The sequence below is a fragment of the Palaemon carinicauda genome, chromosome 1, assembly GCF_036898095.1.
Source record: "Palaemon carinicauda isolate YSFRI2023 chromosome 1, ASM3689809v2, whole genome shotgun sequence".
In the NCBI taxonomy this organism is placed as follows: domain Eukaryota; kingdom Metazoa; phylum Arthropoda; class Malacostraca; order Decapoda; family Palaemonidae; genus Palaemon; species Palaemon carinicauda.
Window position 1 is genome coordinate 255034258 of NC_090725.1, and position 25000 is coordinate 255059257.

General features: G+C 34.7%; 1 protein-coding gene across 3 annotated transcripts in view; it reads left to right on the forward strand.

Annotated features, from left to right (window-relative positions):
• LOC137655277 (CD109 antigen-like) overlaps positions 1 to 25000 on the forward strand; it is a 1052697-nt gene that overhangs the window by 126167 nt on the left and 901530 nt on the right. For all 3 annotated transcript variants that reach the window (XM_068389166.1, XM_068389176.1, XM_068389172.1), the window contains exon 3: positions 9185 to 9440. In XM_068389166.1, the coding sequence (XP_068245267.1) occupies positions 9185 to 9440 (256 nt within the window). The remainder of the gene's footprint in view (positions 1 to 9184; positions 9441 to 25000) is intronic.

The following is a 25000-nucleotide window of genomic DNA, read 5'->3' on the forward strand; positions in this document are numbered from 1 at the left end:
CTTCGTACTCTTAGTCTCCAAGTATCGAAATGTTTAAAGATTCTCCTTGTTCTTCTTGATTTTTTTTATTATTATCATCATCATTGATTATCTGTTCATAATGTGGCGTTTCTGATAAGCGGATGCCCTATTGTTTTCTTCTGTATCAAAATTTGTAAAATATCAATCCCTCTCCATGGTCCAGCACTCTCCTACCATCACTAGACTATTTGGCGCACTGCCTAAAGACGACAATGGACAAAAATCAGCGGCATGATTGTAACATTTCACATAGAACGACTTTCTTGGTCTTGATTGTCTTTTTTCTCTATTTTCCTCGATTCTTCCTTCTAATTCCCATTTTTCCAATAATTTTAACTTTTTCATTTTCCATTTCATTTCCTTTCTTTCGTCCATATTCTCTAACCACTTTATCCCTTTTGTCTTTCGTTCTCTATTTTATTTCTACCCAGTTTTTAATTTTCCCTCCTCTAACTCTAATCCCTTGATGTTCACTGTTCCCTGCTGGTCTCCTTCCATCCCTACCTTCACTCACTCAACTTGTGGCAGGGGAAAGCAGAGGTCAGGAGTTCCTTCTTGCAAAGGGGAGGAAGAAGTTTGAGACACGGCTTGGATCCCTCTTTGCATGAGGCTGATGATAATGCTTGTTGAGGTCAGAGTTGATACGCGAGTTGATTTAACTTCCTCCAAGTTCTCCCTGATTTCTGAAGGGAGTGGAGACCGCAATAGGGAGATGGCGAAGTATCTGTATATTGCGTGTTTAGATGATGAGTGTCGGGACTTCGGTCTTCGTTGCGAGTTTGAATGTAATGTTTTGTTAAATCCCGATAGGGAATGTCATTATAACGAAATGAATTGAGAATCACAAATAAATGCCTGTTGGTAATTTGTATTCAAATAACGGTGGGCGAATGCCTTGACATCAGTTTGGATTAACAAAAGGTAAAGTTCAAGTGTAGGTGATATTTAGTGTCAAAATGAGCAATATGTTCATAATATCAAATCCAGTAGCAAGCAATGTCTTGACATCGAATTAGAATCGTAATATCTAGTTGACAAAGATCATGTCTTGACGTAAAATGTTGAAATCTACATTCCAAGTTTGCAAGGCTTTCTTTTATATTTCAGTAAATTTTACTAGTTTATATATTTTTATATATTCCTCTTTTATATAAATTGTCAAATATAAAACTCACGAAATAAGATTTTTTTAATGAAAAGTTAGGCTGTCTCCATTTTAATTTTTGCCCCTTCTCCTCAAAATAGGTTTTTTGATATCTTGATTTTTTCCCGAAGAAAAAATTTTTGGGGACTATAACAAGAAAATTTCAATTGAAAGATTTATCATTTTTCGGTGACTTTGATAAGAAAAAATAAAACATTTTTATATGACCGCATTGATGAACGTTTGGACTATATACCTCATTTATGTATTTGCGTTAGGTAACGTGTTATTTTATAATTGAATATATGGGCTTACAGTGTTCCTATTTATTTCATACAGTTCTGAACACCGTATTAATAACATAACTTTCATATCACTTGTTCGATCATTTCCATATACAGGAAGTTATTAGAATGGTTTATGATATCCCATTTATTTTATAACTGTAAAATGATACTAATTTCTGGAAGGTTCCCTGTTTAATATCCCCTTGTGCAAGACGGCAGAAATTTGAATTATTTTAAATTTTCTTCTTCCCTGATTCACTGGATAACCCAATTTTTCCTTGTCTTTAAGCATGAATCATAAATTGCAGGGCTTCAATAAAATATGTCATTATCACACCAAAGTTTTGAGTGAGCAACTCGATCGTAAATCACAGATTATTACACTTAATATCGGCTGAGGGTGGTTATCAGCCGCCTCATTTCTGAAAAAAAAGATTTTCCTTGATGTTGATTATTACGGATATTACGTGTGCGCCTGCGCACTAGTTGGTGTGTCGCAATCAATTAGCATCCCCTCTTTGGAAGTTCCAGCTGTCTGGTGCGAGGTGACATTGACGTCACCTACTTAATTAATGGTAATCAACCCCCCCCCCCCCCCCCCTTTCCTCATCCTCCTCTTGCCCATCAGCCTTTCATCATCATCGCTATTAGCATATTTCACCCATATCAGTCATCATCCTTCATCATCACAATTATCAATTCTATATTCGTTTTTTTTTTTTTAATCTTCCATCATCATTATCATCATCATGTGGTTGTGCATGTTTTTGTCTCAGCGTAAATGGTATGCCTTGAATACCTATTCATCTCCTCCTAATTTCTCAGCCAGAGCTGCTCCAGCACCAAGCCATTCATTACAAAACGGAAGAAAAAGAAAAATCCGCCCTCACCCATAATGAGGATTTATCAGATCTCGTTTACTTGCTCAATGGTATCAATTACTCCTCCTTTCGGATATCTCGAGTGAGGTACTAATGGTCTCGCTGATTCACTCTGAGAGAGACTTTTATGTGTTACTAATTACTTTGCTATTGGTCTCCCTCCTTCCCCGTTTGTGTATGTGTTGCGTCAGCGTCTCTTTGACTCTTCCGATATCTTTCTTTTAGTTTTATTTTGTGAAATTGCAATTTACATTTTCCGAATGATTCATCTCGAATAATTCCTTTCATATGCTTATTAATGTGACTCAGTTTCGTTTGTAACGGGATGCATTGAATTATAATGATTATGTAAGTTGCTTTGTACTTAATAAGTTTTAATGATATTAACACCCACCAGGCTTCATTAAAGTTTACCTGCAGATAGACCATTTATTCATTGCTTACCAGGCCACATTCTAGGTTTGATTATTAGGAATTATAGACATGCAAACCCCCCCTCTCTCTCTCTCTCTCTCTCTCTCTCTCTCTCTCTCTCTCTCTCTCTCTCGTCCAATATTGGCTCCTTGTCGCAAGTAATTCGTTGTTCAGCATCCTATCCTCCCGAAAGCCATTAGCATCTTGTCTGCGGTGTTAACCTCTGGTGTTAACAGCTGACAATCACACTCCGCTTACGATATCCGATAATGAGAATATGTTTGGAGCTGGAAGCTACGCGATTGTTATGGGGCATTGAGCTTCCAGACCCGCTGGTAGCGAAGGAGGTCTTTACAAGATGGTGGGTTTGTGGATGAGCGTTTGTTCTCTCAAGGAGGTTTATGGTATTAAACCTCATTGTGTTCTCTACGAATTATTGGTGATGTGTAGCATGGCGGGAAGTCTTTATTGCTCGTTCTATTCTCATTGGTTATTTTCCTCGATGGATAAAGTGAGATATTTATGCTTGATGACTGACTCATGTGCTATTTCAGATGCTTATTTGTTCTAGATATCACTGATTACGCCGAATGAATGGAAACGCTTACACCAATGGAATTTTTGGGTTATCAAATGGAAAAATAATTATCCGGAATTAACATAATATATAAGAAATGCAATTGTGCACTAATTGTAGGTAAGCGGTGCAGCGTGTTTATGTAAATTATCTTATTAATAAGACTATTTTTATTTTTAGTTGATCCATGAAGTGGCTCATACAGTAGATAACAAAACTCATTTACCGGAAGAATGTGATAGTGTCTGTGCCTTGACTTTCACAGGAGTGACTTTCTTGTACAGGAAACTGATCATTCAGGAAATGTTAGAAGTGCATAGTTGGACAAAAGAATGGCTTCATAACACTTTTATAGTTGTAGAGATGAATATGGAAATATATTTATTTGATTTCTTAAGGTTAGACTAGTATGTTCTGAAGGATATCCATCTTCTGCAGTAAATATTAAAAAAAACTGTTTGACCCAGGACTTTTGCTCAGTTGTATGCATATTGTAAGATTCGTTCATTTAGCGTTGAAATATAATGTTTTATCATTTAGCGACTGTGTTGTTATTGTTCTGTTATCATAAACAACTGATATAAGGTAGGCCCCAAAAGAAATAGTCCATAGTGGTTAGGACCAGAGATCAGGGTGGATGTTCAATGATCTACGAGGCTCAATCCATATATTCTGTAAATATTTTGTTTAAGATTCACGAACAGCTTTAGAATATTAACATAATACGATATGATAAATCCCGTCCAGTGTCTTGGAAGATATCTGTACCAATATTCGTGTCTCCATATATAGCAGACGATTGCACCATTTTTAGGGAGTGTTGCATGTGTCGTTCTTCAAGCTAATGTAGATATTCAGTAGTTCAATATCGATCTTCATGTCTGTTAACTTGACCATTCAGAGGATAAATGCTCTCACAATTGAACATGACATGTTTTTAAGCTCCTTTGTTCCTGGACTAAGATAACTTTACGTGGTCGAAAATTATAGGTCGAGGGAAAGCAAAGAATTGATGAAGCAAATGCGAAATTTTTCTTTGGTGATAGGGCCTGTGATTTTCGTGGGCTTTCATCCTTCGACCTGCATACTCATACGGGTTTTTCGGAATCAGTGGGACTTCTGCACAGTAATATGTTGCAACCAACTTGCAATTTTGTCAAGATATTCGTGATAAACAAATCGATATACTCCATTATAGAGGTAAAAAACAAAACTATTTTGAGATCGATATCGGACGTCTCGTGTTTCCGTGAAGCAAGAGCTAATTCGATTGCCAATTTAGAGTCTTTTGGATACTAAGTGCTGAAAGATTCGGCGATTAAACATTATTACAGAACACTAGTACTTGTCTTTCTGTTCCCATTAAATTAAATGCCTTATTATAAAGAATCTGGAAGAAATTATTGATTGTTGTTAAAGAAAATTGTATTAATAATGATAATATTATTATTCTAATCACACCATGAAGCAAACTTTCAAATCTAGCTTACATCACTAGTTTTATTTAACCACCTTTAGACCCTACTTTACTACACACCTATGTACAGTATATTTATATATATATATATATATATATATATATATATATATATATATATATATGTGTGTGTGTGTGTGTGTGTGTGTGTGTGTGTGTGTATGTTTGTGTGTGATGTACATCTTAGCCACGAAAGGAGTGAAAAAAGTTGAGTGAAGTTAGTACTTTCGTCTTATTAGTGACATCTACAGCTTGTGAGTCCATCGAAGTCACTAATAAGACGAAAATTCAGTAGTGACTCCAATCAAGTCTTTTCACTTTTCTTTTCGTGGCTATGATACACACACATACACACATACATACATGGTATATATATATATATATATATATATATATATATATATATATATATATATATATATCGCATGGTCTTAACTAAGTCTTTACTAACAATTAACATGAAATATTAAATCCCAAATAACCCTCTGATATGAAAGTTATTGAAGCTTTGGGATAACTTTCTTTCAACGATAATCATATTTACGTACACACGCCGACCTGCAATTCAGCTTATGTGTTTCAGGGTTGGTTCTTAGGTAGCAATAAATTTGTTGCACTCAGATCTTTTTTAAAATATTTGCAGTTAAATACACTCAACTTTTTTGTTGTTGGAAGAGTGGATTCAGTTAACTGCACCCATGTGCCAACCCTAAAAGATATGGGATTAACGTCCACTTCAGGGAGGTCCAATTTTCTTATATTTAATTCTCATTGGGTGTAAATACGTATTAAGTTACGGAGACCTCGATATTAGTGGGATATTTGAATTTCAGTGCCATGGCTATGAACATATGGGACCACGTTAGATCCCAGGCTATCACCTTCAACTCTTCAAGTCCACTAGAGTGTAATGAAGACCGACATTTGTTGAGGTTAGAAAAGGTAGTATGGCCTAGCAGGTTTATTCCTAAGTACTTGCTTAAATACTAGAAGGTTGCACTTCCGTCGCTATTCCCTTGAAAGGGAATAATGTGTATGTACGAACAGTATATATATATATATATATATATATATATATATATATATATATATATAAATATATATATACTGTATATATCTATATATATATATATATATATATATATATATATATATATATATACTATATATATATATATATATATATATATATATATATATATATATATAAATATACACACACGTGTGTGTATGTGTGTGTATACTTAATCCTATTTCATACTCAGGTATGTATCCATGCACGCAAACCTCTAAACGTATCATATTTTATGTAATATTTTCTAACTAAAGACAGTAGATTTCGGTGCGCATTCCTCAGTGGAACCCCCATTCCATAATAATTTGTGCCAGCCCACCAGATCTCGTTTATTCCAGAGTCTTTGTGTTAGGAATAGGTGAGAGCGTGTGAATCTGCTCTGAGGTCAGATTCAAAGGGATCTGGACAATGACCTCAGAAAATGACCTTCCGGGTCATTGCCCAAGAATTGAGTCTTAGATAGTACCTCATTGTTGAGATCATTTAACTCTTGGACCAGTCTGAACCCAGTGTCTGGGACCGCGTCCTCTGTATAAATTGCGCGTCCCAAGTTATTTGTTCGTGGTGGGTAAGATGGAGTTTTTTTTTTTGCGTTCGTTCGCGTTTATAAGGACATTTTTGGTTCGCTGGCTCTGTAATTTTGAAAAATCATATTCTTTGGCGATCCTTTTTATTTTGGGATTTATTAGCTTTCAATTTTAATTTTTTTTTATCAATTCATCGTAAAAAAAAGCATCCTGAATTTTATTTTGCTGGAAATGTTTAATGGAATATCTTTCATTTAATTATTTTCTAAGATAGATGATATCACTGAAGAAAGTAATTTGTTTGCATCCACGTGTGATTATTTCGAATACTTAAGGAAATTTCTGACATATTTCATGGTTTTAATTTTTTTTTTAATATTATATTCACCACTGCTTTCTCTCTTGTGCTCTTACTCTTTCCTGTCAATATTGACTCTCCTGATACTCAGTGGGGGGTTGCAAACTCTTGCACTTTTATAATCCCCTCGGGTAAAGACATTATTTGTACTGGAAATGCACTGGTTTTCATGCACGAAAATTATTATTATTATTATTGATTCCAAAGATATTAACCTCTCTCTCTCTCTCTCTCTCTCTCTCTCTCTCTCTCTCTCACAATATAATCATCATTATTATCCCCTGTTTTGTTATTCAAAAGATGTAAAATTCTTCTTTTGTTCTTTTACTGAAAAATCTTGAAATTTGTCAGTTTAGTTTCGTGAACTTTTAGATGGTTTTGTTATCACATCTGAGATTAAGTGACTAGTCTGTCTAATCGTGTGGAGGCACCATCATTTTTCCTGTTTTTGAGCATCGAAAAAATTCACTCTGTAGTTTATTGTCAAAACTGCTGATTTTGTTGCTGTTCCTTTTTGTGTACCTTTTTCCCTAGTAATTAGTCTACCATTTTTATACAATTACTTTTTTCAAAGGTTTGAATTACTTTTATGTTGATATAACACGGTTGTAATACTTGCCTTCAATAAAACTGTATGATCAAATTCGAAGTTCAGATGGCAAATGCAAAAGATCTGATTTTTCTCTCTCTTTTAAAGAATTTTTGTGGTCTTGGAACTCTCTCTCTCTCTCTCTCTCTCTCTCTCTCTCTCTCTCTCCTTTAAAGCAATGTTATTTATATTTTTTCGTAGTCTTGGAAATGTAAGACTGATCGTATTCTTCTTTATTCATCGAAAATTAAGCGCCTGTTTCTTTTGGGAAAGATATTTTAAAGACCTTAAAACGCTTAAAGTCCTCGATATTCAATGAGAGAGAGAGAGAGAGAGAGAGAGAGAGAGAGAGAGAGAGAGAGAGAGAGAGTGTGTGTCAAAGTCAAAAGCCTTTATTCCATTATAAAATGGTTATTCTGCTACATAACAATAGCTGTCAACTTATAGATTTTCATTCAGTCTTGTTTATGCATTCCTACAATTACCAACTGTAGGAATTGTGTATAGCCAGTTGGGATATTTTTTTCTCAAACTTTTAAAAAACAAATACAGTACACAAATATCGTTCATACATTTTTCTTTTAATTTTATCCACTTTAATTGCTTGAGGGTTGGGGTGATGTGGTCGTGTTTTTCCATCCCAATAACGGCTACTCTACCTGCAAAGTTTTGGATTTTTTTGAGCTTTTTCCATGTGCATATCATTAGTTATCTTAATATTGTAGTTTATTACACTCAAGACCAGACTTTCCACAATCAAAGCCCGAGTCGTATCATCAAAGTAATCTTTTACTCTACTTGGATACATTAGATTGCCACTAACTTTTCTACTGAGCTCGTCAATGTGGGTCTGAAAGTCATATACCTGTCCATGTGTAAACCTAGATTGTTCACATGTTGACTTATCTTTACTTCTTCATCGCATTTTATTATAACGTCATCTGGAATTTTGCTAATATACTGTGAGCTACCCATAAACATGCACTGTGTTTTGGTGGCATTTAATAATAGCCTTTTCTTAGAAAGTACATCTTAATTTTGAGCAATATTAGTTCAGCCCTTTTAATCAAGGCATCTAGATTTTCTATTTGATCTGCCAAAAGAACTTGGGTGTTATCAGCGTATTGAATTAGCAGACAGTTTTCTATGTATATAATCATATCATTAACGTAAACTAAAAACAGAATTGGGCCTAGGACAGATTCCTGTGGGACCCCAAATTCAACCTTTTCAATACAAGAATGTACGTCTCCTAATCTAACTACCTGAGAGAGAGAGAGAGAGAGAGAGAGAGAGGAGAGAGAGAGAGAGAGAGAGAGAGAGATTAATATATCAAGTTTCCTTAGATATAAAGTTTCTGGCGTCAAACTATCCTTGGTAAAAATATATTTCTTTAGATCAGTTGTCAAAATCACAAAAGAGATGAAAGAAGACAGCGAGATAAAACCTGCCATATGCCTCGCACATATTTCCTTAATATTTTTAGAAATTTTCAACATAACTCGATTTTGTTTCGTGGGCGTGCAGATGACACCCCCATTACATTCATATTTTCGGCTGTAGTTTTGTAATCTTTACTACATTGTAATTTTAAAAATACAATGGGTTTTATTAAGTAAGCAAAATGAAGAAAAAAAATCCTGAGGCTGAGTAAAGAATTTCTAATAGATAACATATTGTTTGTTAGATTAAGACACCATTTACCTTTTTTGAATCGAGAGTATTTATCAACTCTCGCATACATACACTATTTACTTTACTGTGCTTATGTTATTGATCTTTTTGACAGACAGTAAATTAACTCTTGTTTTTTTTTCATTCTTTATTCTAACAGGTAGTCACGTGATGCGCCTTCTGGCGGATACTGCAGCACCAGTGAGACCCTCTGTTCTCTTTGTGCTTCTGTTACTCCATCGAATGACCTTGGCTGACCCTATAATGACCACAGCCGGGGACCAGGTCACTACTACCGAGTACCTCACCACCATTCCTGAAGAAACCTCGACCTTGGCCATTGAAAATGGGCTTGGAGGTCTAGAGGTTATGGATTTGCGGAGAGTTTCCAATTCGCCTTTCATCCTAAGAGATCCGTGAGTGTCCTATATTTATATTGTCTTTCTATACCCATTCTTCTTACGCATGTCTTATTATCTGTGATATTCTTTGGTTTCGTGTGCTCTCGATTATTGTGAAGGATGATATAAAGAGAAGAGGTATGGTCGAAGAGGATGCCTTTGATAAAAGGCATTGGAGAGGATGCATCAGGCAACCGACCCCTTAATGTAAGAATAACGGTGGGAAAGAAGAACACTCGTTTATCAAAGTGTCATGAAATGTTCATTCATTTACTTCTACTCTGTATGCACAGTTTCTGTTCACTTATCACTTTAACTCGTGTCAACAGTATGTACTCCGTCATATATTTTAACTTGATCATTTACCCTCATGGCTATTTACTATTAGGTTATGTTCATTCTACTGTATAAACGATACGCTTTGTATATCCTCATAAATTGCTGATTAAATTTTGTTTCTTGCTTATGAACAGACGAATTCGTCATTCCTGACATTATATATATGAATATCTAGATATATATATATATATATATATATGTGTGTGTGTGTGTGTGTGTGTATACATACATATATGTATATATATATATATATATATATAATAATATATGATATATATAGTTATATCTGTGTGTGCATACATACATATATGTATATATATATATATTATATATATATAAAATATATGATATATATAGTTATGTCTGTGTGTATATATATACATATAAATGTGTATGTGTAAGTATATATGCACGTGCAGATATAAAGAAAGCTAGAACGGTAGATAAATGATATACGAATACATACCAGTGCATATGAGAGAGAGAGAGAGAGAGAGAGAGAGAGAGAGAGAGAGAGAGAGATAAAAACGCGTGGGAATCCCCAGTTCCGATTCCCGGCATTGATGTAATGTTATTTCATTCGTTTCTTTATGGGGCGCCTCGCACATAGGTGCTTGGTGTGTTGACATTATCATTTGAACTTTATTCACATTAAAATGTAATGATATTGTCGTTGTACCGAATTACTCGCATCACCTCACTGGTGACAACTGTTTTTTTTTTATAAATTTAGAAATCCTTTACCTCGACCAATAATTTTTTAGTCCCCTGCTTTTAGATTTAATTGGTAGTGAGTTTGCTCTTATATTTTATGCTGTCTATCATTTACTTTATATGTGTAGAAACATTTACCGTTCGTATTTAGTTTCTACTCTTTCTTATTGGCAATATTATTTACTCAGTATTCTTTGGAAACTAGATTTGTAGATCAACCTCTAAAAATTCCAAAGGTGCTGTTAAATCAGATGTATATATTACTGATGAATAGTTTTAAGTTTTTTTTTTTTTCATATGATTGATTATTTATTGCGTACAGTGGGACACATTTGGTCCCATAAATTTTAAATATATTAAGGGATACGTGACTTACTCTAGCATTTTCTTTTCACAACATATATGGAGTTAGTTAAGTTGTGTCATTTTCTTACAATCCTTTGAAATGGCTGACAGCTTATTTATGTTTCGAAGACGTTATACAATGCCCGTTTATTACAGCAAGGACAGCTGGTATAGTAGTAGTAAAAGTTATTTGATTTTATTAACTCTTTTAGGGGTCTTATCAAAGGTCATATATTTTTGTCCAAAACTCTATAACTTACCAATGTGATTATAATAGATTTTTTTAACATTTATTTTCATTAAGGAATTCGGTTGCTAAGTAAAGAAACACAAAAGAATACAAAAATACTTTTCACGAGTTTATAGCCTTCTTTTTAGAATGATGTGTATCGCTAGTCCAAAATGTATATATCATTTATGTAAAGGCTTAAACTACAGATACATCTCGATAAATAGAAAACCGAAACTGCATTCCTGTTTGGTGTAATTGTTAACTCTATAATAGCGTTTGTCTGGAATTCTTGTAATTTTAGTAATTATTTAGAAGAGGGTATGTATATATATATATATATATATATATATATATATATATATACTGTATATATATATATATATATATATATATAAATTTATATATATATAATGTGTGTGAGTTATATTATCTACTGAACTCTGTTTCTGTCAGGTTAATTTGAAAATTCTAATTGAGTTATTGGTATTTGTGACCTGATTCTTTTCCTCCAGAAATTCCTGTTTTTTGTTCTCCCGTTTTCCCTTATTCTCTTCCTATCTGTTTTCGCTGTTTTCCGAAAGGGTATTTGCGCCTAGTCAGCCTTCATGTAAGAAAGAAGGAATAAAATATGTAGCCCCTCATTAAAGCTTTTTTATTTTTGCAATGGATTCGAAGCTTTTTATGAAATAGTGTAGTTCCACCTCATTTAATCCTCATTACTTTTTTTTTACTGCAGAGGAAATTAGGTTATCATCTCTTTGAAATATTATTACATGCATCGTATAATTCGTGCAGTCTCCTGTATTTATTTTTTTTTGCAGTGGAACTTGTATGACGCAAATAAATTGTGGGTAGAGGAGGGCCTTGACAGCTTTACAAAAACGGTTTCCTCAGATCAATAGGGAAAAAACAAAATACTCTCTCTCATGCGTTTGAACTACAGTTATGCTTCTCAAATGTGTATTTGTTTCTTATAATGTTATCGTCTGACTCCTAGTGATATATGTTATAACTTATCGTTGATGTTTTGTAATAAACATGTATTTATATTTGTGATCGCACATATAGTTTGATTATATCCATTGATAGGTGGTCCAAATCCATAGCACTTCGTTTCAAACACATAGTTAGCAAGTGAGGCATTTCGAAATCACTTAAATGTAGAACAAATAATACAGACCAAGTACTCCTAAAATAACAAAATGAACAAAAAGTAGATATGAGAAGATTCGTTGTAGCTCACGGTATAAGAGCTTCCTATAACTCTGATCTTAGGACTGTAATAAAAGAAAATTAATGTGGTAGAGATCTTTTCAAAACCATATGTTATGGACAATAAGTAAAGAAGAACAAGTGAAAGATGACAATGAGTGGTAGGGTATTATTAAACAAATTATTAAAATCCCGCAGAGGAGACTTGAATTGGTCGAAGCCAAAGAAAGCAAACATTGTTTGGATGATTAATGTCAATTAAGTGGCAACAGGCGACGGGGAGTAAATAACGTTGCAACATCTTCAAGTCAAGAGGTATAAAGCTCTCCGAAGAATGAGGACCTGTCTTAAGAAGAGGGGAGATTTAGAAAACAAATTAGACAATATTAATGAAGGTAGGATAGAAAAAAGCTGAGGAAAATTATATATGCTTTGAAAAGATAAATAATGATTAACTGAGTAAGATGCGAGATCACAAGGAAGTGATGGAGAACCATCGAAGTGTCGGAGAAAGGTGTGAATCTTAGATAAACAATTCTTTGCGAAGTTTTGAATGAATAAGAAACACTTATTCTGATACAAGAAACTAAGTTACTGGAATTGAAAGAAATTATAGAATCAAAACCCGGAGTAATTTTTACTACTACTATACTAGCTGAACTTACTGTAATAAATGGGCATTGTATAACGTCTTCAAAAAGGAAGTAATTTAGTATGCTGACGGCTAAAGAACTGGTCAGTAGATACAAATACCAATACTTTAGGACATGCAAACTTCGCTGCATTTTAGGTGAATTTACATTAAATGTGAAAAACTTATCTCAACCATTCGAATAGGTTTCGTCTAGTGATTTCGGATTAATCCAGAAAAAAAATCACATTACAGTTGACGTATGTAGCCTGACAGAATACAATACTATTGAATTTCGAATATATTAAAAAAATGGTGAGTTTAGATAATTAGAAGCTTATGTTCATGAATGATAGAGTTGCTGCGGTAAATAACCAATTTTACAATGGGTTTTCAGTCACTAAGATAATTAAGTCAATAGCTGTAATTCCTAATTTCCTTATAAAATCACATAAAAAAGGATAAGGTAAATATAAGCTCAATAAGTGCTCAGAACTTAAGAAGATTGCGCCTAATTAGATAGCAAGAGGAATACCGGGAGCTGTGCATGATATGAAGGAATGACCGGTATAACACATCAAAACTATAAACTTAATATCAACAGAATATATCTTTATTTTTCCGTGGTCAGAAAATTTGAAAAGCTTTTGTCGAGACGAACTAGTCGGAACTTTTAAAGGAAGATGAAATACGACTCAAATTAAATCGAGGCGGGAAAATAAGGTATTGCATTCAAGAGAAGATTAATACAATATTCTTATACTTTTTAAAAATATCAACCGAATTTAAAAAGATAAAGTAAATGAAAATATTCAAATGAGTATTCTTGGTGATGTAATATCACGAAGCTTAACATTCTAAATTGAGAAGAAATGAATGTCCAAATTTTTTAGTTTATACATTCGAATGTTTATCATACATTTATCGAACTCGTACGTTTGCAAATGTTGGCTTTGATAAGTTCTCTGAAATGCCCTGTAAAATTGCTACCTGTTTCCTTCATTTCGTTGTGGTTTCAGTTCCAGCCAGTATCATCAGAGTAGATGCTCATCAGAACGTCAGCCGTACAAGCCCAAGCACAGCAATATCCTCCCAAGTAAGCAGCTGAAACTCACGTTCCTGGGCGGGGATCGATCTGCTGCTATGCAAATGCCAGGCGAATCAGATTTTGAATGCTGGCAACAGTTGAATCTTGCAAATCACGTTTACCAATTCTATACGTCGAGTTTTCAACGCAGTGTTATTAAAGTCTTTATAATTTCCACTATATGCAATACTTATTCAAATAAAAATGCTAGATAGAAATACAGTATATCCTTTTGTTTTAAAAAGTGGGATGGCGATATTAATCTCTCTCTCTCTCTCTCTCTCTCTCTCTCTCTCTCTCTATATATATATATATATATATATATTATATGTGTGTGTGTGCATCGAAAAAATAAAAAGTTAATCCAAAGTCTAGAGTACACTCCGGCGATTTTTCTCCTAATTGCTATGGAAGTGAAGTGGAGAGTTTTTACCGGTTGTAGCTTCATATCAACTTTAACTAGTTTTTTTAATTTATTTCTACAAAAAAAAAATTGTAAATGTGTGAGAGAGCGGCGACTATCCGATTTCTACTGTTATTAGGATAAAAAACTTTTTTCTTTTTTATTTTCCATTTTTTTTCGATATTTTCTACTTCATTTTTATTTTTCATTCTTCGCTCAGGTTAGTTAAACATGCGCTCATTAATGTTGCCTTTTGCAACCTTTGGTTGCAACAACGCCTTGTCGTTCTTTCTTGGGGCTTGTTATGACAACAACTAATTTCAGAAGTAAGCATTTTTTACTACATATAAAATTTATTTTATGTTTTCATGGTTTCTCTTTTCTGTTCGGCGATCGTTGCATTTTGCGTTTCACGTTTTGTATTCTCATTTTCATAATCAATTTGTCTTTGATATGAAGGTGAGCTTTGGCAATGAGTACCTTTTTCCATCTTCTCCAAACGGAATCTCTCTCTCTCTCTCTCTCTCTCTCTCTCTCTCTCTCTCTAAAATACGAATGATGATAGAGAAATAGATGTAAATTCATTTTTAATTTGCTGTGTCACAGATAATTGCTCTCCTTTTTTTCCTGGGGTGGGGGAGACCATGTGCCATTTGCATATTGAAAAAGTTTCCGCATTTACGGACCATTTGTAATTGGACTAAATAATTAACGTATATTTGGATTTGTTTGTGTTTATGTCCATGCATGTGTTTACTCTGGCAGAAACTTTATACAAAGGAACTATGTATATATGTAGTAATGTGAGTCACTCTAATTTATAGTCTACATACTGCTTCATCTGTAGGTAGTGCGTTCGAATCCCGGACTGGACCAAGGGAACAGATGGGCGCGTTGATATAAATTGTGATGGCCTTTCTTCACCAAAGCAGTTGATTAGGTACCTAGTCTCCTGCCTAGTACAGTGGTAACGTGTTCGGCTTACATTCGCTTGGCGGCAGATCGATCCCAGTCCGGGACCGTGAGTTTAACCTGTTTACTGGGGAGGCCACTTTTGCGGTTGGCCACCACAGTGGCGGGTTGGGCTTGCCCGGCTGACGTTCTGGTGAGCATCGATTCTGATGAAGTCGGAACTGAAACAGGACACCTTTACCTTTACCTACAGTTGTTAGTCAAACGGTATAGGTCGCAACAAGGTTAGGAAGAGAAAGTATGAAGAGAAGCAGAAATTATAGGAATTACTGTATCTGGCATAACACGTGTATAGTATAAAGCGGGAGAGCCACTATTATGTAATGCTCATCCCTCGGGGATGAAATCATTCAGAGGAAAGTGTCCTTAAATGACATTCTCTCTCTCTCTCTCTCTCTCTCTCTCTCTCTCTCTCTCTCACACTGTCTTGGCACATACTAATACATACCTTCTTCATCTGATTGATAATTTCAAGTATAAATTTGACGAATATATACTTATTTCGAGCGCTATTTTGTTAATAAAGTAAAATAACAATAGATTTTCCCCGCGAATGGTTAAGACAATTATTACATGCTGATAGGATTTTCTTTTGTGGGTGTTTGTGTGTGTGGCAAAGAGATCATAGTAGGTCAGTCAACTCTTTATGGTAAGTTTTTTTTTTCTTTTTTTTTCTTATCAAATTTTCATGGATCAGATTTGTTTCGGAAATACGCCGATCTTTTGACGCCATTTCATATTCTACCGATAAAAAAGTTATTGATTATATTCAATATATGATATATAGAATATTATATTCAAAGCAAATATTATATGCAATACAGCTTGACGTGTTTTCATATTAAAGGTTTGTTTTAAAAATATCACCTAAAACAGCTGAAATTATCGACTAAATAGAGATTTCTTGTAGACTGGGAAATTGCCAGATATCTCGGGTCTAGGAAGCCATTAATGAACCGTCTGCTCTACACCAACAAAAACAACAATGGCTCAAGGGGATTTTCAGGAAACCTCCGTCACTATCACTAAAACTATAATCTGTTTCGAGAGACAAATCCCTCCTCCCCCATCCAATAGCAAAACAATATCAAAAGGAAGGAAAAAAATAGTTGAGGGAAAGTTCTACTGAAAGCAATAGCATAAAAAAGGGTTCCATACCCCTTCCCCATTCTTCTTCTCTTTTGTAGCAAATGGGATAGTGTGGACCAGTAGTCCTCGATCCAGCTGCGCTACAAATCACATCGATCCCCCTCAACTCACCCCCCTCCCAACACACGCAGGTTGTCGTAACCTTTCCCTCCCTCTCTCGTACTCCCCTTCCCCTTCCTTGCTGACTGTGGTCTCGTCCCCATTGCTTTTCCCCTCTTTCAACTTGCCATTCTCTACACCATCTCCCCTCTAATCTTCCCTTGCACGGTAGGTATCCTCTCAAACTTTAGAGACTAATTCGCGTGTGTTGTTCTCTCTCTCTCTCTCTCTCTCTCTCTCTCTCTCTCTCTCTCTCCTTCGTTACTCTTCCCTGACACAACTAATGCATTTACACCGGATCAAATAAGGACATTCGAAATGCTGTCACTTGGACGCGCACGGCGAGGTTGCCATTGACATCATTCTTCGTGGTGTCATTCCTTGTTGCTTCTCGGTTTTATTCTCCTTTCATTTTATTTCCTTTCATCTTGCTCTTGCATTGATGCTGAGTAGTTATGATTATTCCAAGGAAATACTTACATTTTTGGTTTTATACATGGTGTTGTAGTTATAAAAGTTTTATTATAACACCATAGAGATAAACAGGATGCTAGAATACCAAGGGTTTCAAGAGGGCAAGCAACCCAATAAGGAAAGGAGATAGAGAAATACCGAATAAACAACATGAGTAATAATAAAAATATATGAAATATATTTAGATCAGTATCAACGTTAAAATAGATCAGGCATATATCAGATATGAAACGAGACAGATGTTAACTTCTTTAACAGACAAGCATTTGCAACAAGTTCCCAAGTTCCACCAATTCAACCGCCATATTAGGGAGATCATTCCGCAATCTGATTTTAGCTGGAGTAAATCTTCTAGAATGCTGTTTAGTTTTGAGCCTTATGATGGAGTGGGCAAGACTGTTGTATACTGTATAATTAACTGCATACCTACTACTACGAACAGAGTTGTACAGTCTGAAAAGATCTGAATGCAAAGGATGGTCAGAGATTAATATCCAGATCAATGATGAGGTATTTTATAGACAGCAAGTGTTTGTCCTAACAAATTAAGATGGAATTCAGTAGATGAAGACCAAACCGGAGAACAATACTCGAATCATAATAGAATGTAAGACTCGAAACCTTACACGCCAATGTTTGCGCAATTTAAGAAGAAACAAACCAGGTGTGTTTTTCAAAAGTAAATTTACGAAGTAGAATCACACCTCAAATTATTTTAGAATAGTAGTATATAGTTATTGAGACCTTGTCAATGAAAAGACCTGGATTATGAGGAGCCACTGTGTTTTGATATTGTTCAACTTCGTCCCACATAATGTGCACCATGCACAAATTTTAACTAGAGCTCTATGAAAGGATTCTGCAACCCCACGTCTACATACGGGAGATTGAATTGGTGCAAAGAGAGTAGCATCAACTATATATACATCAAGCTTGTTCTCTTGGAGTCTAGGCCAAACCACATACGCGTATATACTATGAAAATTGATGGGCTGGGGGCATTTGATTATTCCTTGCTGGTGATTTTGTTTGCATTGTTGTGTTGCCTTGAGTGTTTTCTTTTATTGGAAATTCTTATGTTGACAGTTTGATCAATTTGATTTTCCACCTGCTCAGTTTACTGTTTTGAAATATTTGCTTCTAGTGTTTTTTACTCCCTTTTTCATATATAATATTAGTTTCCATCTATCGATGTTGTTGCTATGGTAATAGAATTCACGCTCATATTCTCTGTAATATTATCTTTTAGACAGCGAGCTACTTTGGAAAGTTAAAAGATGCAATACTTGAGTTTGAGGAATTTAAACAAGAATGTACATTATTGGCAGGGATTAGTTTGATTTTTATACAGATGTATATTATTGGCAGGGATTAATTTGATTTTTCCTAAATTCGAAATCTAAAGTTTTTGCTTTGAAAATCGCACTTGGCGGCTGGAAGCGAGGGTTAGTTTATAGAAGTGTGGCCATGGATTTGAATTATTAAACCATCTAATTCATGTTTGTGTGTAGTTTTTTATTGAAATTTTGTCTTCCTGGCAGAAATATTTATTTTTTTCTTTTTGTGGCATTTCCGTGCTTATCTGCAAAGTTGAGTTATTTATATAAGATTATATGTGATTTCTAATGTCTGAAAAGAAACGTTTCTAAAATTGTATGATTATTTGAGAAAATAAGTTTGTTGTCAAAGTCAATAAGAAAATCAATAAGCGTTACTATATTTCTTTCGCGCAATTTATAATTACTTTATTAGTCTCTCTCTCTCTCTCTCTCTCTCTCTCTCTCTCTCTCTCTCTCTCTCTCTCTCTCTCTCTCTGGCCTATTAATTTCATGTACTTGCAATATAGCCTACGATGAAGCAAACACAAGTATGCAGATAAAATATATAAAAAAAGGTCTCAATTACGTTATGACTCGTCTTTGACCTGTCCTATCAGGTTCCAAGTTTTGCGAAATGAGGTCTTGAAATTGAGGTACCCCTGCTCAGGAAGGGGTGTTTTAAGATATGACTACATTTTTATACCCTCTTACAACTTTTTAATCCCAAAACTTCGTTTTAATGCTCCATCGGAGTCTTTTAATGGGTTGCATTCATCCCTCATTAGTCGAAGGCAAATCTTTTGGCAGAAGTGCTCCTCTGATCTTGAAGAATATTTGATTTGGAAATTCGTTGTCTTTGGCACCATCATTCATCTGGTGTTCCCCTAGCTTCTTTTCTTCTCTTCTGTTCTGTTCTCCTCTTTTCTCTTCTGAGTACTTTCATTAATGTAAATCTCTTATTTAATGAAACCTTCTTATTTTTACAATCTTTCAAATTATTGTGATGCAAGTTGAATTTCTATTGTTAGAAAAACCGATTTAAGATTTTCTGGGCACTGAAATACCTGACACTTATTAGTATGCGTTTTTATTAAAATTATAATATGAAAATTAATATAAAACGTCTAAAATCTAGAAAGTAATGAAATTATCACAAATACAAAACTATATAAAAGAAAACATTTTGAAATTCCAGGTCTTTGTTGGAAAGTCATAGTTCTTTAACTGCAATGTGGAAAAATCTTAAGACAAGATAAAAGAAGAGCCTCCGTCATATCATTTTCTTTACGTCATGAGAATTGTCCCGTGATTTGTCAGAGGCAAAAATAAATTTGCAAATGGACTTCCTGCTCGCTTGCCTTGACTTCTTTCTCAAAAGCACTGACGGAAAACGTCTCCTCGCTTATATATTTTCCCTCGTTTGCCCTTGGTCGAGTTCGTTTATTGGCCCCCTCCTCGTATTTTTATTTACGAGGGGATTTTGAATCTATTCGTTAGGCTCAAATAAATCATGAAAGGCTTTTGGCACCGCTGGGCTAGACGTGGAAGCCCACCCCAATTCCACATCTGCATTATACAGATATTTTGGTCTGACCTCTCTCTCTCTCTCTCTCTCTCTCTCTCTCTCTCTCTCTCTCTCTCTCTCTCTCTCTCTCTCTCTCGTGTTATCTGTCTTTTCTTTCTTCAGTGTAGCGCAACGTAGATTTCATTCACTGCTCTTTAAAGGCGAAATGATCTCGTACATGTGTGATATGATTTATGAAGAAGACCATCAAAATTAAAAACAGAATCTTTCGTGAGTCTTCCGTTAAATTATTTTTCTCCTCTGAAAGAATTTTCTGTTGTTGTTGTGTAAATGTGTATGGTACCCGAAGAATTTATCGAAGGATCAGAAGGAATTTGCATAGGGATTGGAAGTACCCGAGTGAATCTTTTGAATAATGGAATCATTTCTATATATGCCTGTTGAAAACTTTAATTTTTTTATTCCTTTCTAAAATAAAATTGAGTAGATATTTTCAGCATTGTTGAATTTGATAAATTCTAGCATAATAATATTTATAGCATTTTCTCGGGATTTTGTTTCATTAGTAGCTATTGCGACAATATTAGTTGTTATTAATTGTCATTGATATGTAAATCAATATGAAATTCTGAGTGGTACTTATAAAACATACATTTTATCTTCTCTAAAAGATTAGTGATTTTGTTAAAGGTTTGAGACAACGGTAGGAAAAAAATCACACCCACATTATATATATGTATATATATATATATATATATATATATATATATATATATATATATATATATATATATATATATATATATATATATATGTGTGTGTGTGTGTGTATATGTATATATATACACACATATGTATATATATACATATATATATATATATATATATATGTGTGTGTGTGTGTGTGTGTGTGTGTGTATATATGTATCGGTCACTATAATCATCATCATTTCCTCCTATGCCCATTGACTCAAAGTGCCTCAGGTAGATTTCCCCAGTCGTCTATATCGTGATCTTTTAAATCAATACTTCTCCTTTCATCATATCCTACTTCACGCTTCGTAGTGCTGAGCCATGTAGTCCTGGGTCTGCCAACTCTTCTTGTGCCTTGTGGAGCCCAGTTAAAAGTTTGGTGAACTAATTTCTCTTGGAGAGTACGAAGAGCATGCCCAAACCATCTCCGTCTACCCGTCACCATGATCTCATCCACATATGGCACTCGAGTAATCTCTCTTAAAGTTTCATTTCTAATCTTATCGTGCCATTTACCTCCCAATTTTCTTCTGAGGGCTTTGTTCTCAAATCTGCAAAATCTGTTTGATATTGTTTCATTGTCATACCACGACTCATGTCCATACATTAACACCGATCTCACTAAACTGATATATAGCCTGGTTTTTATATGTAATTTAAGGCAATTTTATTTCCAAAGTTGGCTTAACCTAGCCAATTTCTTATTTGATTTTTTCAATCTTTCATTAAACTGCAATTCTAGAGACCATGTATTAGAGATCCTCGTTCCTGAATATATAAATGATTTTACCTTATTAATCCTTTCTTCTTCCACTGATATTTCATCTTACATTGTATATTCCCTTCTCATTATCTCTCTGATTTTCTTCTATTTATTTTAACCCCAGCTTCATGTGATATTTCATGCATTCTGGGAAGCAATATCCTATTACCAATCCAGTCTAATCCTTCTCCACCATATCCAACTGTTCTCTGCATTACAAAATACATGAGGAGGATAAACAACACAGGTGACAACACATTCTCTTGGAGTACTCCACTTTTCACTGGAAATTCATTTGATAGGAATCCACTAACATTAACTTTGCGCTTGATACTCTCATGAACATACTTAATCAAATTTACATATTTAAGAGGAACTCTATAAGAATGCAGGACTCTCCACAAAGTTGGCCGGTGCACACTATAAAAGGCCTTTTTATAGTCCACAAATGCCATCAAAAGTTAATTTCTATATTTTACACATTATTGTACATGTCTTAAAATGAAAATTTGGTCCGTACCACTTCTATCTTTAATAAATTCTGTTGGTTCATCTCTCGGCTTTCATCAATCTTTCTCTCTAGTTTCCTTAGAATATGCATGCTATATATTTTTATGACAACAGACGTAAGTGTGATCCTTCTGTAATTATTGTAATTATCAGTCAGTTCTCCTTATTTTGCAATTTTCACCAACGCTCCCAACTCCCATTCATCAGGTTTTACCTCTTCACGCCACTTTCTATAAAATAGTCATGTAAGTATTCAGGGAGTTACTTCATATTCGGCCAATATCATCTCAACAGTTATTCCATCATCATCATCATCATCATCTTATTATTATTATTATTATTATTACTAGCCAAGCTAGCCAGGAGCTTTCCATCTCAGAGTTTTTTAATGATAGCTTCGGTTTCAAACACACAGAATTCATTCATGGGCATACTAAGGTCTTCCTTAGCTTTAGATATATCAATCAAATTATTCCCTTTTTATATCCTATTCATGACCTCCTCACTAAAGTATTCCATCCATCATTGCCTTTCTTCATCTTATGTTTTTATAACAGACCCATCTCTTGTTTTCTTCTTCTTTGCCCCCGTAGATATTACATTAAAAATTCTATGAGCAATTCTTACACCATAGCCACTCCCTGAATTCATAGCTTTGTGAGCCTTATCTGCTTTCCTGTTTTAATATTTTCTTCAGTCATATCGTCTTTTCTTTTGACCTCAATATCAAGACTGGAATACTTAGCATGTTCTGCCTTGTAATTTTCATTACTTCCTCGAAAACTTTCAACAACAAATTTCTTTTTTTGACTCTTATTTATTGTGTCCCAAGTATCATTTTATATCCATGGCGTTCCCCTAGTAACTGCATATCCCAAAACTTCACTACCAACTGACTGATATATGCTCTTAATATCACAACATTCTTCGTTAATTGTCTGCACTTTATCTCTTAAAGTTTCTTAAGATTGCTAATCGAATCCTACATTTAATTCCAAAGGTTTCTCTGTGCTAATCTTCCAGATTGTTGTATCAAACCTAGGTATTCTATCTACATTTCTTTTTTCCGTTTTAATTTCAGTGTGGCAATGAGGAGCTGGTGATCATTACCAATATCTGCACCTCTATAGCACCTCTCAGAGTCTTCCTTCTCTTATTAATTGCTCTGTGATCTCTTTGGTTTTTTTAGTTGCCACATGGTGAAATCCATGTTTGTTTGTTGATGTCCTTGTCCTGGAAAAGAGTACCTCCAATGACAAGATCATGTGTTGAACAGAAACTTATGAAATGTGCTCCATTTTCATTTTCAACTTCGCCAAGACCCGTAACACCCATTACGTTCTTTTTACCTTGATTATTCCTTCCAACTTTAGCATTGAGGTCACCAATCACAATTTTCGTATCTCTCTCTGGAATCTCATCTATAACACTGCAGTTCTTCATAGTATTCATCTTTCCTATCTTCAGGGGAATCATTTGTTGGTATATAACAAACTATAACACTCATATTGCACTGTTTCTATTCAAATTTGAAAGTACCAATCTACTATTTACAGCTCTCCCCTCAGTTAATTCCCTTTCTGCTCTAGGTGTTATCATCATTCCTACCCCTTCTCTTGTAACTCCATCTGTTCTTCCTTAATTTATATATATATATATATATATATATATATATATATCCTTGGTCTGAGATTTCCTTGCCAATCCCCTTACAGCTTGAATCTCTTAGGGCCAAGATACGTAAGCTATATTTCATAAATTCACTCTCCACTTGCTGTAATTTCCCAATATAATTCACGGTTCTAATATTGCAATTACCAATTTACAATTTTTCCTTAATATTCATAAAGCGGGAGATTCTTAGCACCTCGCTACGCCCGGAACTGGGGGCCATTCTGTCACTTTCTTTTTTCATAGACTGACTAAATCCATTGGGGATTCCTTGGCTAAATCCATCAAAGGATAGCCAGTTCCTTGTGATGCGCAGGGCCTATCTAACAAAGGGAAGCAACCCCTGCCGGTTCATACTATTTTCAGTAAAATCATCCGCCAGGTATCAGGGGTAGAAGCTAAAAGGACATCATGTCTATCCCCTTAGACCCAATTCGTCACCCTGCTGCCAGTGACTTCATCTAGATTTATGGGGGTATTTCCTCCACACCCAAAGTTCTCGTAACTTCACGAAGTTGCTCATCTGCTTACATAACCGTTGGCTAAAATGGATAACTAAGATATACCGCCTAGCACGGCTACACATACATACACACACATATACACACATATATATATATATATATATATATATATATATATATATTAAATATATATATATATATATATATATATATATATATATATATATACATATATGTGTGTGTGTGTGTGTGTGTGTGTGTGGGTGTGGGTGGTTGTGTGTGTGTATGTATTAGGAAATAACGTCCCAGAGGTTGATTGAAAGATGTGTGGTACTACCACACATCTTTAAATCAACTAACGCAATGGTAGTGGTAAAATAGTAAATCCGACGTATTATTTTCATCCATACTTTATGCTGTTATCTCAACTGTGAAAGAGGCTAATTTATCAGTGTTTTGTTGGCAATCCTGACACAGATCCTATTTTGGATCCGCGTAGGAATTGTCTTGTGACTTAGAGAAAGGTCTTCACAGTGGTCATGAACCTTTTTTTTTTTTTCAACGAAGATCCAAAACCAGCGAGTTGAATTACGAAAAGTTTTTTTCTTGCAGGATATGGATGGCTTTACAAAGCTAGCCGAGCACCCTACTTTCTTTTTCTTTCTCCTTCTCTTCCTTTTATTAATACCAAGGAGTAAGGTTCTTTCTTTATGTTCTAATGCTTTTGTGAAATTCTCTTCGCCACCCCTCGTGTGTTTATGCGGAGGGTTCTTGCTACTTGAGAATTTAATTAGATAAGGGAATGCAAATTCCCTGGCTTTAGTCTTTAATATTTATCCCTTGACCTTCGAGCGTGTAAAAATATCACAAAGGCTGCCAAGGAGAAGACCTATTAAGGAAGCTATCTAATTAC